The sequence below is a fragment of the Theropithecus gelada genome, chromosome 3 (assembly GCF_003255815.1).
Source record: "Theropithecus gelada isolate Dixy chromosome 3, Tgel_1.0, whole genome shotgun sequence".
NCBI lineage: Eukaryota > Metazoa > Chordata > Mammalia > Primates > Cercopithecidae > Theropithecus > Theropithecus gelada.
Genome location: NC_037670.1, coordinates 157,209,671 through 157,227,846, shown reverse-complemented (window position 1 = coordinate 157,227,846; position 18,176 = coordinate 157,209,671). Strand labels below are relative to the sequence as shown.

The 18,176-nt window shown below is 43.1% G+C and overlaps 1 protein-coding gene across 5 annotated transcripts in view; it reads left to right on the top strand.

Moving 5' to 3' along the window:
* Window positions 1-13,349, top strand: part of CHCHD3 (coiled-coil-helix-coiled-coil-helix domain containing 3) — a 294,734-nt gene extending 281,385 nt beyond the window's left edge. For 3 of the 5 annotated variants that reach the window (XR_003118585.1, XM_025379581.1, XM_025379579.1), the window contains 2 exons: window positions 1,688-1,823; window positions 12,551-13,349. Coding sequence is in view for 4 of the 5 variants with exons in the window: in XM_025379581.1 (XP_025235366.1) it covers window positions 1,688-1,823; window positions 12,551-12,574 (160 nt within the window). In the remaining variant the exon portion in view is untranslated. Of the gene's footprint in view, window positions 1-1,687; window positions 2,236-12,550 lie in introns of those variants that run through there. The other 2 variants (XM_025379578.1, XM_025379577.1) reach the window with 1 other exon arrangement.
* Window positions 13,350-18,176: the final 4,827 nt, after the last annotated feature.

Here is an 18,176-nt window from a genome sequence, read left to right as displayed (position 1 = left end):
AAAGTAAAAGTGATGTTATAGAAAAATTGTTGAAACTTTTTTTTTTTCTCTGTATGTCTGTGTTCTTTAGAGGGTAGTAGGAAGTCAGGGAACTGCCAACATGCTTTGCGTTTCTATTCTAGCAAAATAGATACTAGCTTAGTGTACAGGATAAAAGGACTGAGGAGACAAATCGTCGCCCAGGGGTTTCTATATTGATGAGAAATATTCCCCCTGTGTTCTCTAGGGGTTTTTTTTTAGAACCCATTAAGTTTAAAATAATGTGATTTCAAGATTACTATGGAAATAACAAATTTAAATTTCAAAAATAGAAGTGATAAGACTGGAAGCTTCTTGTATTAAAACTAATTTGAAAAAACATGAATTTCTAGATTAAAAGTAGTAGTACTGTGTTTTTTTTTCTCTGTATGTATTTAGTCCTTACAGTCCAAACTTCCCTGCCGTGTTAATAAGAATATTTTACCTTCATTTGTATAACTCATTTGGTTTATTATCATTTTTCAAGCGTATATTATAAGCTTTTTGGAAACATTTACATTTGGTCTCAGATATTCACAGAAGCAATCTGACTAAAATCTGAGATTTGTAAGTATAAGTAGCAAAATTTTAACCCAAGGGACTTTAAAATGTTTTCTTTGTACCCATTTGTATTCACTGAGTAAATGTATTACATGACTTCTGTAGGGGTTCCCATGTCTAATAGCTGAGGTGACAAAATAAGTCACAGCCCTTGGAATTTGCATTCTAGTAAATGTAGGTTGCTAAATTGTATTAGGTTGTATGGTGTAGTCACTGTCACGTGCATGGCAAGAAAAGTGAATACAGAACCAATGGGGTCACCATAAAGGGAATGATAGACTGTACCGGGGTTGGGGGGTGGAGAGCTAATGAAGCTGACACTTGAGTGAAGTATCAAAGGATGAGTAGGTTTTCTCCAGATATATAGGCATAGGTGGGAGTTTGGGTGTAGAGCATTTCCAGAAGCAAGAGCAGCGTGAGCTTAGACCTGAAGAGAAGTGTAAGAACCAAACCCTGAACTGGGTTTGTCCAGGCTTCAGCTGTGTGCAGGGTGTGGGGGTGAAGGCAACAGGGTAGGCAGGAACCTGCTCAGGAAGGACTAGCCAGCTGGCCTTGTATTTTGTGTAGAAAGTGCTGGGGAAAGAGACCGTCTTCGATTTCCTATTGGAAAGAACCCTCTGGAAGGTGTGTAGGGGCAGGTGAAGAGGGTATCAAAGCTGAGAGACCAGCTGGGAGGTCATTTCTTGAGTCTAGGATGCGTCTCACTTGGAAGCAACGGAACGACAGTGATGTGGAGCAAGAGGACCAGGCTGCGGGGATCCCCAGCTTTGTGGCCAAATGGATATGGGAATGGAAGAGAGAACTTAGGGCTTCCAAGTTTCTGGCGTGTTGATACGGTTTTGGTTTGGAAGGGACGGTTATATTGTCCAGACTAACTCACAGCAGTGTCAGTTAATGGAACTCATTTCTTAGAATTTATTTACCCTTTGTCATTTTTATCATGGGAAAAATTTAGCTATCTTTAAAGTTTAAGGAAAATTCTTTCTCTTAAACTTTTTTCTACATTTGCAACATCTGTGTCTTACTGTACGTTTTGTGTGTTCTTTAACCTTGATTGTTATTCTGAATGAAGACCATTGGTCTCAGCGGTCCCTGTGTTTGTTTTCAGGCGGTATGAGTCTCATCCAGTCTGTGCTGATCTGCAGGCCAAAATTCTTCAGTGTTACCGTGAGAACACCCACCAGACCCTCAAATGCTCCTCTCTGGCCACCCAGTATATGCACTGTGTCAATCATGCCAAACAGGTAGGTGTGCCAGCCAGGCCAGTGGGGGCACTGGGCAAATCGAAAACTGGATGACCTGGGGCAGTGGTAAGGACTAAGTGGGCCGCTGTGTGTGAAAAGGCTTTCTAAGCCCTAGTCGTCATCATCAAGAATTACTGTAATGAGTTGATTAGGGCATAACTTCTGTCCATTCATTGTCAAAGAGCCCATATCTTCCTTGCGTTCAACTCATTTACTTGCAGAAAAAAGGATTCTACTAAGATTATACTTTTCTCCACTTGCCCTGAGCTTTTGTCTTCTAATAATAATGTTCTCAAGGTCATTCCTCATACTTTGAGGCCAATATTTAGAGCCAGTGAAGAGGATACAGATTAAGAGCTGGCACCTTTGGGCCCATAAGCAGCAGGTAGTCAGGCAGAGGGCCAGGTTAAAAAAAAAACCCCACCGTTCAGTCACTGTCCAACCCTTCCACTAGTTTGACAGAGTCCACTTAATTGGACAGGGAAAGGGAAACCAGAGATAGCATTTAAAAAAGAATTCCACTGCTTTTATAGACCATAGCCATATTCTTCTCTTGACCCTTCATATCAGAATAATACGATGTTCACAGGACGTGCATTTTCTCTAATTTATGTACTTTAGAAAGCTAATGATAAACCCTGAAGCAAATTATCCATTCTGGCAGGTCACATAATTGCCTATCATTTAACCAATTTAACAGTTGGATATAGGTTGTTCTGAGAGGCGGAAATTGTTGGAAACCTTGATTCCTTCTGCTGACAAACTCCATAGATTTGACCTTCTAACCCAACTAAATCTAGTGTTTGAGTTACACAGCATGCCTTTCTGCAGCCTAATTTGCTGTAGTTATAATAATATCACTTGGTGTAAAATTTTTATACTCTGCAAATATCCGATGGGAGGGTTAATATTGTCTGGATAGCTGGAAAATAACAGTAACATTGGTGGAAAAAAATATAATCAATATTTATTAAAAGCCTATGTTGTCCTTAAAAGCCTAGTGGCTGGCAACTTTTTTCTGTTTCTTGCATGTAGCATAACTCTTAGTAGCATGCCAGGAATCCTTTTCTTTAAAGGTCTTTGGTAGAGGTAATGTTGCTGATGTTAAGTTAGTACATTTTATTTGTCGAAAATAGTTTCTGATATGCTCTTAATAAACCCCAGCCTTCAATATGAATACAAACTGAAGGACTTGGGACTTGTAGGTTGATTCATGGATTTTTCTAACTTGATAATAGTGCCTTATTGAGGTGGTGGCCAGTGGAAAAGAGTGACTGTGACAAAGTGTATGTTTCAATGCTGGTCTCTAACATACGTGCCTGTTTGTACCATGTGATTTGTAACATTACCACAGTGGCAGCCGCAGGGGCATTGGGAGTGCTGACCCCATCCTGCCTGTCTGGGTTGTGTTGAATTATCTACACATCGTCCTGTGACATCAATGGTATATATTTATAGGATAAAGCAAAGTTAAGTTATGACAAAATCAAATACGCCACATGGCGCGCTAGCGAGTTTGAATCTGGCAGACCTGAGTTTGTACCCTGTCCTTTTACTAGCTCTGTGACCTTAGGGCTTGAGTTTTCTCATCTGTAAATTGGGGTAATGTTGTAAGGATTACCTTTATATAAAGTATTCAGTAAATCTTATTTTTCCCCTTCTTTCCTCAGTTGCATTATTGTGCGGAAATTTACTAAACAGGTCAGCCAAAAGCATCAAATTATTATTAATGATTTCAAAAGAGACCCTCTTTTTTCCCCCTCAATCTCCAGTCTGTTATTTTCAGCTAGTATGTTTGGAGTATCTATTGTTTTCATGGCTCTTGTATTCAGTTATTAGGAGGTGTATAATACAAGTTAGTATTAAAAAGATAGAAGCCGTCAAACCTTTTTTCCTAAGATGGGCAACATTGAAATGGACAAGAACCAAGAAGCTGCACTGCCTGACATTTCTGCAGTAGTTAGGAGTGCACGGTCATTTCACATCCATTCTTTTACTTGTTTTCTTATGACAACCTGAGATGTAAATAGAGATGGTTTTATTTTCACCATTTTCCAGTTGAGAGCATTGAAACTCAGGGAAGTCACAATAGTAAATCACAGCTAGACCAAGATGTACCTTGCCGTAAAAACAAAAAATTTCAAAATACATAAGTGGTGTTTGGTTTTTGAGTGGGTAAGTTTGTGAAGGGGCATCCATCCATCATCCACTAATACAGAAATAAGTCAGTGAGGGAAAGGGAGAGCGGAAGCAATAAAGGGAGGGCACAGAACGTGGAAGATCTAACGAGCGGGGGACAGAGTCTGAAGGTCACACGTGGGGAGTGGGTTGATGAAGCCTGTGATGAAAGGGGCAACTTGGCACTGGCCCATTTTAAGATCACGCCACAGTGGCCAGAAGGAGCTTCTGTCAGCGTTTCACGAGCAGTTACTTTCCCTCCAATACCAAGTTGTCCTTTTGCTCCTTGTGAATTTAGTCTAATCTCGTGACCCCAGCTGTGCCCCTAATGTTTGAAGAGACTCCAGCAAGATACATGGTCCCTACTGCCTGTTTTAGCAGTTCCTCATGGGCCGACTTCTTATATTTCCTTGTTATATTTCCTGTTAAATCCAGACAACAAGCTGGACATGCTAAACATGGAAAACACTGCACATGACCACAAGCCATTAGGCTGTGTTGCCCATATCTCGCACAGTGCAAGGGGTTCCCCCATGGAATAATTCCAATGGCTAAGTCCACTCCACCTTTAAATAACTCATAAGATTGGCCTTTCACGGGTTCCCTGGGGCATTGTTCTAGAGACTAATAGGTTTTACTGATGGGAAAATTTCCAGATATTCCTTAGCCTTACTGTTCCTCTCTGCTTATTTATCCACTTATTCACATCAGTGTTTCTTCAGCTGTTCTTCAACAATTTCTCATGGGTTGACATGAGACATTTAGACTATTAGTTCTTGTGTATTAAGTTATGTGCTCTTCCTGAGTGTAAAGAGATATTAAATAGCTCTAATTATTACTTCTAAGACTTAAAAGCTACCGGCTGGCTGGCTATATGAGATACAGTATTTACAAATGAAGGAGCACATCGATTGATACATACTTCTGTGTCTTTTATTTCTCATATCTGCTTAGCCTCGTAACTTCCTCAAGCTCGGCAAGATTGGATTACCTCTTCTTACCTTTGATGCCAGGTTCCCATTCTATCTTACTACACCTACCTTACAGGAGAAATGGAAAGGAGTGGGAACGAGAAGCCAATCGTATTTGCTCACGGGTAGACCAAAGTGTGCCCAACTTCTGTTTTTTAAAAAAGGGGAAGGGTGTCGAAAGGGTTTGCTGTCAGACCTGCATTACCTCTGGGACCATTCCCTGGGACATACCACTTCTCTGCTATTTACTTGCAGAATTGGACTACATTGGGAGTCGCTAGTCTAAGCGTTTCAGCTTTTTCCCAGCCCTGCTGCTATTGACAGAAAAGTGCAGAAGCTGGCTGGACCCTTATGGCACATTCTGTGTTCACTGGGAGGGTGGGGTTTATAGGAAATGCTATTGCTGCCATCCTAATCTAATTATGGTGACTTGAACTTCAGTTGCTTTGATAAATTGAAGGTTTGAACCAGGTGATTCATGAGGGCCATCTAGCTCTGTTATTCTAGGTCTGATTCTGCCTTCATGTATAGAGAGCAAAAGGTGGTGTGCATAAGCGTGCCTGTTCATAGGTGCACTCAGATGAAGAGACATGGCTCGTGTGGTACAAGCAGCACGTCTCCTTTTGAGACCTCCAGTATTTGTGCCTTCGCCTCTTAAATTTTGCTGTCCATCTTTAACGTTCACTTGGGAAGAACACTTGCATTTCTGATTGGTCTGCTGCCGCCTGGCCTCCCACTGCTACGTACTCTTTCTTTGAGGTTCACACTCCTGACAGCCCTGGGGAAGCCAAGGTGGCAGAAAGAACTGGGAGGGAATAGAAACAGTTTCACAGTTTTTCCAAAGTCAGTGAAGTGAAAAACAGCTGTCTGCGCTGGCTGGCAGAATGTAGCCTGCCGGCTAATAAAGGCCATTAGAAAACGCAGGCTCCCTCCAGCCAGTCGTAAGCCTCCCCTGGATTGTGATGCCTTTCATCCTGTGAAGTACCATGGGAAGTGAGGGATTCTGAAAACAGAGCAGGAAGCCAGCAACCTGGAGCCTGTCAACCAAGGGCAAACTGGGACCAGAAGCAAGGACCAACCCCAGGAGATGCCCAAGGGACGGAGGTCAGTGTGGGACCTGAAGTTAGATGATGAGTCCGTCAGGGGTCCCCCAGACCATAGCAGAAGTTCAGGCAGTAAGCAGGCAGTGGGGCAGTAGCCACACAAACAGGTAGCTCAGCTCACAATAAGGACGTCTTGTAAATGAGACTACCCCACCTCAGACCTACATGCTTCCTGCTGATCTCTTTGGAGAGATCAGAAAGGAACCTGGCCGCCGTGAGGAATACGGGGTCAGGACCCAGTAAATGAGGCTAGATCCTAATATGACAGCTCTCCAACTTAAGGCTAGTGGACCCCGTTGTCTCGTTTCTAAAATACCATTGACATCTCCAGTATTTGGTTGGCTTCCTAAGTCAAAGCCTCAGGCTCAGTGCATATGGAGGAATTTGCCCTGGCACAATTTCTGTCCGCCTTCTGAAGGACAATGCATTTCATCTCCCCTGTGAACTGTATTTATATTAGACCAGGATTCAGTGCTCCTAAGTCTGTGACATATTTTGAGTATGAAGGGGTCCTGAAAACATAGTAGTAGCTTTTGCTTAAAAATCAAGGTTCTTGAAAGAAAAACCTATTGCCAGAGCAAGCTGTGTGTTATCATTGTTTTCAGATGAACTCTCCATTAGATGCAAATGATTTAATAGACTTATAGGCTGTTGGAGCTAAAAGGAGCCTAGAGATCATGTAACCCAACCTCATGTTTTCACGTGCAAAAATTAGCTTCCAGAGAATTTAAATGATCTGTGGAAGGGCAGAACCCAGACCAAACAGCCCACTTTTAAATTCAAAACCAGGGTATTTTTCCTGTCGTGTCAGACCACACGTGTCACATGTGGGTGAGCATCAGAATCCCCTGAGGGGTTTTTTAAAATGTACCCACCCAATCCCCATCCCTGGCAATTCTGATTCAGAAGGTCTGGGGTGAGGCCTGGGCATCCGAACTTTGACCAAATTTCCCAGAAGACTCTGTACCCAAAGTTTGAAAACGATTGCTCTTAGAGCCATTGGCCCGAATTACACTAAAGGTCTTTGACCTTTCAGAGGTCCTGCCAAGTCCTTGTTTTCCATCTTTTGGGAGATGGGGAGCTGTGACTCCCCACAGGTCAAAGCTACCTGGCAGAGCTCTCATCAGACCAACCCTAGGAATGAATCTTTAGGCTTAGGAGCAAATTGGAAGATGACATGGGAAGAGGATGGAAGCCTTGAAAAGAGATCCTCTTCCCCTCTTCTCTTGCTTCCATTGAAACAGTAGGTGACCCCAGTCCCCTGACTAGCTCACAGCTATGACCAGACCCTCCCTTGGTTCTGCTGCTCCCAGTCACCCTGCCTGGGTCCCCCCGATGTACACAGTGGCCACTTTCAGAGAGCACGAAGATAATCAAGAAGGTTAACTTTCTGGGAAGCCCTCCAGGAGCATGTTTTTATTGTGTTCGAAAGCTGCTTTATCATCATCACCTGATGACATTTATTAATTGCCCAGCTGGGATGCTGGTACACAGGGTGACTGACGCGTGGGTATTTCATAATAGATTTCCCATCTTTTGGTAGGGCAGCCCTTTGAATTTAGAGTCAGATCAAAGCAAACAAAATTCCAAACTTTAAATTTCTTACCCCAGCCTGTTCCATCATAGGAATCCTTTTCTAAACCACTTTCCGAGAGTAATCGTTGCTTCGTGACATTTTCTCTTTTTTTAAAATCTGAGTTTAATAGAAGAAATACAACCATGGTAATAGATTTTCATTTTTCTTAATAGGTATTTCTTTTCTCGTGCTCGTCCTTCAAAAGTTAGAACTGCAGTACGTTAGTGTTTTGTCTGTTATTGCAGCTAGCTGTATAAACAGTTAATTACTTGTAACTTAATTTGAATATTATACAGAGCATTTGTCATAGAAGATATAAAGCAAGATCCAGGCAGAAAAAAGTTAACTTGTATTTCCTCCAAAGCAGGAGGAACAAAGAACAAACAGCTCTTGCTGCAGGGAATAGACACATATTGAAAACAAAATAAGTGAACTAATCAGATTTCCAGGTAGTGAAGAACAGTACTTGGTGCACAAGCAAAACTCGCTTTTTGCTTCCCATAAATTCAATTTATAGATGACTTTTCCTTCCTGTCTCATGCACAGTCTTCTCATTCTGTCTTTTTCCTTCGAAGCTCCAGTGTCTCCCACTCCCCACTTTTCCTGACCCTCCTTAGTGAAACTCGTATCTTGAGACCAGGTCTGTGCCAGGACACATCTCCAGTTTCATTTTTCCTTGGTTAGGTAAACCTTCCTGCTTCTCTACCCAGCTTTATGAGGCCTGAAGTCTTGGTGAGGCGCTGGGTAAGCTCACCCAGAGACAAGCACCCTGAGTGGTATCTTTAAAAACAAACCACTTTTCTCTTCGTGATGATTGGTTAGCAACCCAGGGTTGCCACCATTTCTCTTAAATTATCAACACAGACAGTAGCTGGCATGCTGCTATGATAGTCAACCCCTCCAAGAAAGCCGTGATTCAAAAATCAGTGGATGAGATTACTGCGTAACAAAAATATTTGAGGCAAGTGGTTAGGATGGTTAGGAAGGTTTTAATAAGCGGAAATGACGTGCAGTCTCAGGTCTCCAGGGGCGCTATTCTTATTTGTGAGCTCCGGTTGTTCCTCAGTGGCTTGAATGAGAAAAAGACTTGGGAAAAGAGCAGTGTTCATGCCTGAACCACTGTCTTCTTTTGGTGATTTACCCAGCTGTTTATAAAAGGAGTTTCTGCAGGCCCAAATACGTGAATGATGAGCAAAAGCAAGGAATCTCTTTCTCCACATTAAGATTAAGTGTTAGCAGTTCCTTAAATGAAGGAAGCAATTTTTTATAACTTGCAAAGCTTCTCCCTCATTCTTTAGGGAATTTCCTATGTTAATTTATGCAGTGTTAAATTTATGCAGCGTTGAAATTCAGCCCAACAGCAGCTACTTACAGAACCAATAGAGACAGTAGAAGAACCTATAAGGTGAAAGCTGAATAACACAGACCCCACCAGACCTTCAGATCCCTCCAGCCAAAAGCCCTGGGGTCTGGGTTGGAGCAGGTTTTGTTGCATAGCTGGAATATAATAATAACCCAGAATGTTTGACAGATGAATTCATCTTTTTTAAAAATCCAGCCTGCGATTGTGTTTGTTAATTTCTCAGATAGAATTGAGATGGTTTTGTACCACCTCTGCCACCCTTTGGTAGCAAGTGAGTGCAGTTTGACAAAATGTTTATAGATCAGCCCTGGTGCTTTTCTGTGGTGGTCCCACATGTCTTCAAGGAGTCACCACAAATCAGCTGAACCACTGTGCTGTCTTTGAGGATCAGAATTTTAATACATGTAACAGGGTATTTTGTGAATGTGGTTAAAGGGGTTATAAAATGTTATTTAGTGTCTTTATGTGAGACTGGCCTGCTCATCCTCAGACCAGCCAGGTCCCATCTTGTCCCTCTTTCTGAAAGATAGCCTAACATTCTTAGCATGATATGATTTGGTTGAAAAATTACCCATCTATATTTGGTTGAGGTTGCAGGGAGAACAGTAAAAAAAATCTCTAGACTCGCGATAACACTCTTTAACTATTGCTTCATTAAGTTGTGGCAGCTGCAGATTATTTTGCAATATTTGAAAAGAGGTGCATTGTCCTGTGGTTATCCTTATAACCCTAAGCCCAAAATTGTAGAGAGGGGCACAGCTATGTAATCTTGGCCAGGCAGATGACAGCTCCAAGCTCCCATCAGTGTGTTGAAGAAAGCAGTGAACCTATAACCCCCCAAATGCAAATGGCCCAGTGCCATCATTTATAAAGAGATCACTCTCTCTGGTAACTGAATTCCTTTAGATAGGCTCAGTATAGATCTGCTTTATACTGGCTTCCATTTTGTATTTAATAAAGCATGATGTAGTGAGGTTGTCTATATACCTGGAATTCAGAGAACTTATCATCCATGTACTTGGAGAGACTCACACAGATCAGTTCACAAGCAGGCAAGCATAGCTGAGATGCTGTGACGCTGTGACACTGCCAGGTGGTGTCTCTTACATGGTGGCTGCTCAGTGTGTTATTTTCCCAACAAACATGGGTCTTGTGCCTCATATTCCAGTGTGAGTTCTTACAGGACAACTCTGCTGAGCAGAATCTTCCACTGCACCTACTTGGTTTTTCCTGTTTTCTCTAAATGCATCTGGCTTTTTAAATTTACTTTCTGTGTGACATAATCATTGTTTTTCTGATCACTCTGTGTGTGTTATGTCTAAGTTTACTTGCCTTTATATCTTATTTTGTGCCCTATGGACATAGGCTTCTTAGAAACCTATAATGATGGACACTTTAGGATAATCTATCCACCCTTTGCTCCTGTAACCCAATACACCATCTTGTTTGACTTCTACTCTTTCTGTTCTGTCCCCTTAATTTCAATCATTTTTAAATTTTTGACCCTAAATCATTGTGTCTAGAGACTTTTGACCTCAGAAGGCCTGCAACTTCCTTCTAGACATTTCCATTTTGGATGTCTCACCCAAAATTGTCTGACAAACCCAAAATTTAAGTCATCCTCCTCCTTCTCAGGATCTCACAGACTTCCCTGTTTCTCTTGGTGACCCCATCACTGTCCTTGTCACCAAGGATCCTCCCATACCTTGGGTGTCACCATTTCCCTTTTTCTTCCCGTGTAGCTCTAGCTCTTGTTTCTGCCCTTGTCTGGTTTCTAATCTACCTCCTCCTTGGCCTTCCTACCTGCAGACTCCCCTCTGTTGGATCCATCATGCCGAGGATGTCAGGTTAACATTCCTAAATGCCATTCTCCTACGTAAAAGCATTCCTCTAGGTTTTCTGTGGCTAGCAGGATATGTCTCAGCCTGGCGTCCGTCCTGGGCCCTCTTTCCACCCTTTCTCTTGGTCAGTCCTGCACATGTACTCTTTCTTCCAGCTAGGCCTCACCCCTCAGGATTCCGTGTGTGCTGGACTTGTTTTCTCCCTGAATCCTGGCCACTGCTTTCTCCCCTCGTTCCTCCCAGTCCCACGCCAGTCCTCCCCCTGGATTCTCTCCATGGTGGAAGGTCTTTGGAGAAGCCTTCCCTGCTCACTCCAGCTACAGGCTTGCCCTCTGCACCAGGCAGAACCATTCCTCTTGTGAACTGTGACCGTCTCTGGAAGGGGACACAGAAACTGGGAAACAGAAGGAAGGAAAACATTACTTTCTACGAGATACTATTTTGTTCCTATTAAATGTTATGCTGTATATACAATAAAATAAATTTTAGCATGTAGTTAGCAAATAAATAAAAGTTAGCAAATTATTACCTTTTATTATTCCTGAATGTTCCACCGGTGTGTGTATTGGTTTCCCCAGTGCACTGAACTGAGTGCAGTGGTACCTGGTAGGAGCTCAGTGGAGAGCCAGGTGTGTGGATGGCTGGAAGGGTGAGTGCTGGCGGGAGGCAGGTGGTAATGGATAAACTGGAGGCAACCTCGGCCTCACCTTGCCTCTCTGAGTGGTTGCAAAACTAGAGGGGAAAGTAACACTTTTTTCTTCTTAAAGACCTCTAAAAATGGAGGCAGTATAGCCCCATTTCAGCTGGGTATAGAGTTTTCATTTGATAGTTAAGAATTCTTCCTGTCTACATCCACATCCCCCAAATTCCCCCAAATAAATAACTAAATAGAATGCAGGGTCCGTTTCTGCAATCTGGGCATAGGTACTAATCTGTGTAGCTCTGTCCAGCCTCATGAGCACATGAACATCTGTGTTCTCCTTCTCCGAGAAGGAATCTTGTGTTTGTCTAATGAAGAGATTCCCTCTCAGAACCTTTGGAGTTGGGGTTTGATCCCTGCACTGCCTTGGCCATAGCTTTCCCCCAATCACTGCATCCGTCAGCCATGCTCCCAACATTTCCAAATGCCCCTACCAGAAGCACTTTTGCTTTCTATTAGAAACAGAGTCTTACTCTGTTGCCCAGGTTGGAGTACAGTGGCATGATCATGGCTCACTGCACCCTCTGCCTCCCAGGCTCAAGGGATCCTCCCACCTCAGCCTCTCGAGTAACTGAGACTACAGGCACACACCACCATGCCCAGCTAATGTTTTTGGTTTTGGTAGGGATAGAGTTTCACTGTGTTGCGCAGGCTGATTTCAAGCTCCTGGGCTCAAGTGATCTGCCCCCCTACTTGGCCTCCCAAAGTGCTGGGATCACATGCGTAATCTACCGTGCCCAGCCTTGTTGGAGTTTTCAACCCATATGGTGGTGAGAGGGGTCATTTAAAGATCATACGTGATAAAGCGATGGTGTTGATTAAAGGAGCAATATTTTGAGAACAGGAAGCATATGCCTTGTTTTCTGTGTTTTTAAAGTTAGATATTTGAAAAGCAATATCTATTGAAATTTGAAAAAATCATACTAAATAGTTAGTGCCATTTATTTTTTGCCCTCTCCTGGTGGTAAAACTTACGCTTTCTGTTTGTCTTTCAGAGCATGCTTGAGAAGGGAGGATAAAAACTTTCAGAACGAGCAAAACACCATCAACGTTAATTCCAGAGATGGAACATTTTTTTTCCTAGTAAGAAAATAACCCATTTGAAGAGAAGACCACTAATGAGAAGACCACTAAAGAGAGACACCAAGAATGGATTCAGCAGAATCATTTCACATTTTGAACAGGAGCAGTTTGAAGGGCCAACGCGGTGATCAGGGATCAGTCATTAAAGGACGCACTTCAGTATTAGTAAACCCTCTTATGATGATTAAAAGAGAAGGGCAGCCCTCTCCACCATTTGGTACTTTCTATTCAACTTCCACTGACCATAAAATGTTTCTCTTCTGAGCTAGCCCCATCATGTGGTGAACCTGCACCCTAACAAAGTAGGACAGGGTGGGGGGCTAAATTAATTGGAGTTAGGTGAGGAGAGAGCCAGAAAACATAAATCTGGGGGCAGCAGTGCTGGGTGGAGAGAGCCAGAAAACAGATCTGGAGGCCGCAGTGCTGGGTGGAATTGTCGAGGCTGTGGCATGTTGGGTTTCTCTCTCTTTTCTCCTTTGATTATGTAAGAGCTGTTTCATTTTAACTTATTATGGTGATTATACAGGCAAGAAGACAAAAAGGAGAGAAAATGTACCTCTTCTACTGGAATAATGTTTATGATTACAAGTGAGATACGGTATTTTTATCAATATGAAGGCAACCTTGGCTGATGTAACCTCTATAGTGAATACTCACATCTTTACTTCACTCACTATCAATAATAAATATATTTTCTGACAAAGACTGGCATTGTAGCTCCTCATGCATTCCTTCGGCTGGGTTAGGTGGCTATGCTTACGGGAACTGAGCTGATTTATATTGTTAATAATTTGCATTTGTGCTGTACCTTTCCTCTCAAAGGCTCCAGAGCATTTCGTGGAGCCTCCGACAGGCAAGTGATGCTTATAACTTGCCTCTCAGGTAGGTAGAATTCAGGAAGATCTTTACAAATTGTGTGAACCTTCCTTTCTTTGGGATGACTTAAGTCATCCTGCCTGGGGCAAGAACTAGATTAGATAACCTTGGTTAGGACCTTCTGACCCTGCAATACTACAAAACGTTCAAAGAAAATAATTCAACCATTAGTTGTTTTTTCCTCTTTCCAATTTTTCAAAACTTCCTGATTATAACTCTCCCTTTTTTTTTTTTAATTTACCATGATTGGTGCTTCAACCCTGGAGTTGAGTGAGTTGGAAATAAGTAGTCACACTAAAGCTAAATGGGAAGGTTCTTTGGGGACATAGGAGTACCAGTGCTCTGTGATATCCTTTAAGTGTCTTTTGTCATGTAGGCTTTTTATTTTATTACCAAGCAAGTGAATTTAGCAAAAGAAGACAGAATCTGTATCCTTAATCTGTGTTCAGATTCTGGCTCTGCTGTGGAATTTTCAGCCAAGTCACCCAACACTTCTTCAATTGCGAAAAGGGGGCAAACAGAAGAACTAACTTTTAGGCTTACGGTGAAGAGTCCAAATGGTTACTCACCACATACGTTTGGTCAGACCCAGTATATGCTGGCTTGTGTGATGATTCAGTAAACTGGCATTTGGAGTTGGGGGTGTAGAACGTATTCACATGCCCAAGTAACTTTTATTTAAAGTCGGGATGTACTTGTGATGGGACAGTCTCAGCCAACCCATGTGAGTGTAGCTGCAGCTCCTTTTTCATTCAGGTTCCCTGGGCAATGGCTCCCTCCAAGTGACATGTTCATGGACACTTGGGCACACACCTGCTGGCCTAACATTGATTCTGAACAACACTGGAGGCTCTCCTACCATACTTACTAATGTGCTCTGTGATGACTGCTGCATGAAGGTTTTTTGGTTGGGTTTTGTTTTGTTTTGTTGTTTTGTGGGGGGGGCTTTCAGGTTTCTTTTTTAATGGTCTGAAAGAAGCTGGGTTTATTTCAGTGTGAACAGGGATTCACTGGTCACTTGAGGAGCAGCATGTTTTGATGCTGTCAGGGTGGCATCCAGGTGGCTGCCTGAGAGAAATGGAAGAACCTGAGAGACACAAGACAAATGTTTACATGGCGACTTGCTCTAGTGTTTGCAAATCAGCTAACTCACAAATTCCCTCCTATACAGTTTTGTTTTGAATTGAGAGCCAAGCGCTTGGCACATCCCAGGCTGCCAGTCTTGCCTCTGGCAGGCAAATGCAGCGCTGTAGAGTCAGGCGTCTAAAGTGGGCGAAATCCAGGGGAACGGGGGTTGGTTCGTCAGGCCGTCCCTCCCAGCATTGCTTATTAATTTATCATTCTGATAAGCATGGTAGGTGCGAGACAAAAGCCAGCGCTTTGGGGAAATAAAAGGATGAAATGATGCCTTTCTTTCCATCCATGGAGAGCTCCCTGCTGATGGCATCACAGCTCTTCCAGGTCACAGTGGCTTTCCAGACCACTGCTTGGGAAGAATGTTGTGATTTATATGAGGCTGTGGAGTGGTACATTCCAGTCAGTCAGTTTCTCACTTAAGTAGAACACACCTTCCACCACAGTAGCTTAGCTCATGAAGCCAAGAAGAATAAAGTGTCTTGAAAGCTGGTCAGAGGTTATCACACTAAACAAATGTTTGATGAACTTAGAGAACACAGCTGGGTTGAATCAGCACCAAGTCCTCTTTGAGAAGTCAGTAACATTGCAGAAAACTTGTCAACATGCACTGGTTTAGAAAAGTATTGACTAATCATGATTAGTAGCAAATGTAGACTGCTAAAAGCCAGATGCCTGTGGCCAGTTGGTCAACCCACAAGACTCCTCCCTACAACAGTTTTTTAGCAGTATTTGGCTTAGAACTGACCAGGTAGTCACATGTCCTCGACTTCTTGGGCTGAGAAATGGAGAATGTGTGGTTCTTCACTTGCTATCTTCCAGCCTGCAGGTATAATTGCTTTTGCCAGAAACCCGCATTTCAGTGAGCTGTAGGAGGTGACCCTTTTGAGATTTAAGAATTAAAGCAACAAAATTTCAGTTAAATTAGGAGGAATAGTTCAAGAGATCTATTGTACAACATGCTGACTATGGTTAATAATGCTATAATGTATCTTGAAATAATTTTTTTAAAGAATTAGCAGTTGAACAATTGAAAAGGCAGCAGTAACTTGCTGTGATTCAAACCAAGTGAGTTAGAAAATAGTCTGTTTAGAGTTAATCCTCTTGAAAGGCTAATGTTGTGAATGAATGAGTTGAAACTCATTCATGTCTCACTGCTCTCATCCTGTCTTCCTCTCCCAAGTTTTCTCAGTCTCTGCTTCCTCCTCTCTTCTCTGCCATCTTCATCCCCTCCTCTAACCTCCTCTGTGTGTTTACACTTTTCTCAGCCTCTCCGGCCTCCCTCCAGAGAAGCAGTGACAACGGAGTGCACAGTGCATCCTCCTGAGTGCGGAGTCCTGGGCTCTTGACCCAGCTGTGCTCCATTTGTCAGTGGGGACAAGTCACCTCTCTCTGGTCTCTCACTGTACAGTGGCCTGCACTGGGTCCTTTCCATTACGATTTGTGTTTTTTGATGCTTCCCTTCTTTTCTCCTCCATCCTCTTAAATCTTTTAGTCCTATATTTAGTACTTCCTCTCATTTAGTAATTTCTTATTCTTACAGTTCTTATAAACTGGGTAAATGGAATTTACCATTAAATTCCATTAAATTCTCTAAATGAAAACTATATTTGTATTTCTTTCTCTGCGCCCTTGATGGTACTTTTTCTACAGTTTTTGGTCCCCGTTCGATTTGTGTTTTCCATCAGTGCCCTGAGGGATTTACTCCGTGGGCAGGCTGCATCTAATCTTGGAAGTCACCTTAGGACACGTAGCTCATTTGTGCTGATGACACCCACAGTCCAAACCACCCCCAGAATAGGGGACTGTGGTGCGGGTGCTCCAAGGCCTGCACCGGCCAGTGAAGAATTCATGTTCTGGCTCAGGAGTCCACGGTTTAGTTTAAAACCTTCTTCCAGGCATCTGTTTTAGCTTCTTCCTCCCAGCCATTAAGAGCATGTGGAATGGAGCAGATTTCAGTTTTTACTCTCCTTCCCTTGACCCACTTGATTTTGAAGTACCAACAATAACTGAAGCAACATAAAGGAAATAAAGGAGGGGGATAAGGACCCGTTTACTGACCATAAAGTAGAATGCTGGCTCGTGGTGATCAAGGCTGTGCCTGGAGAGGACTGGACGTGATTCCCAGAAGCTCCTTTCACTCTCTAGGAGCTTTTTTTCCTCCTTTTTTTTTTGAGACAGAGTCTGGCTCTGCCACCCAGGCTGGAGTGTTGGCTCACTGCAACCTCCACCTCCTGGGTTCAAGCAATTCTTGTGCCTCAGCATCCCAAGTAACTGAGACCACAGACATGCGCCACCACGCCAGGCTAATTTTTATATTTTTAGTAGAGATGGGGTTTCACCATGTTGGACAGGCTGGTCTGGAACTCCTGACCTCAAGTGATCTGCCTGCCTTGGCCTCCCAAAGTGCTGGGATTACAGGCGTGAGCCACTGCACCTGGTCGTTAGGTACTCATTCTGACTGTACCATATATGAAAAGTCACTTTTAGTTATTCCACTGTAGGTGAGTCAGAGCTGTATCTGTTCTACAATCATCCCCAGCCTGCGCATGACCCAGGGAGACTGGAGTGGTTGGTGATTTTTCAAGCTCAGTGAAATGGGAAACTTCAAGGCCCTCCTTGGGTACTGGGAGGTTGGCCCTGCCCATCTCCCCTGGGCGAGCTCTGCTGCTCCTGGATAGCACTGCTTTATCCACGATGGAGGATCGGATTGGTAAACAAAAGACAAAGATTTGTTCCCCCGTACCCAGAATGAGAGTCATCTTCCTCACCCAAAAAGGTTCCTTATGCTAGGAATTTTAGCCAAAGTAGCAGACAGCCTCCGGAACTTTCAATTCCATTACCTTCCAAAGCCCAGAGTCATTGGATCCTGGCTTTGGGAGAAAAACGACCAACCACCTAATTCATTCTCCTACCTCCAGGCTGGTGTTTGAATGGAGATGGTGGAATTTTATACTTCATGTTGTGCTCTCTCTCCTCTGGTCCCTCCAGCCTCAATATTGCTGGCAGAGCCCCTAAGAAGAGTTGAATTGCTTTAGTTTATGGGGAGAAAGCAAAAATCACCCAAATCAAAGGTATCTTCCACTTTTCCTACCCTTCCTACTAGATTTATGGTCATCTCTAGATCATGATAATATCCCCTTGTATTTCAGGGGACAAGCCTAGGTTAAATCCAGATGTTTGGATTCAGAAAATATGGTCATCAAATTGATGCTTTTCAGTTAAGGAAGTTGGAAACTGAAACCATTTCAGTCCCTGCAACTCCTCAAACCAAGTCAATTCTGTAGCAAACAGCTTCACTTCAGTTTGACAGAGTACTTCAAAACTCTTGCAGTGATTTGGATTAGGTGAGGCCTCTAGACTCTTCAAAGGCTTTCCCATGCAGAAAAACTTTACTTGGCTGCCACTCTGCCCCGCACTCCCTGGCAGATAGTCTCTCTCCTGGGGGGATGCTTATCAGGCAGCCAGTGGTCATTGTCCCTTTGTTGAGAGGCCAGTCTGCTTCGAATATAACCTTGCCTTCAAAGT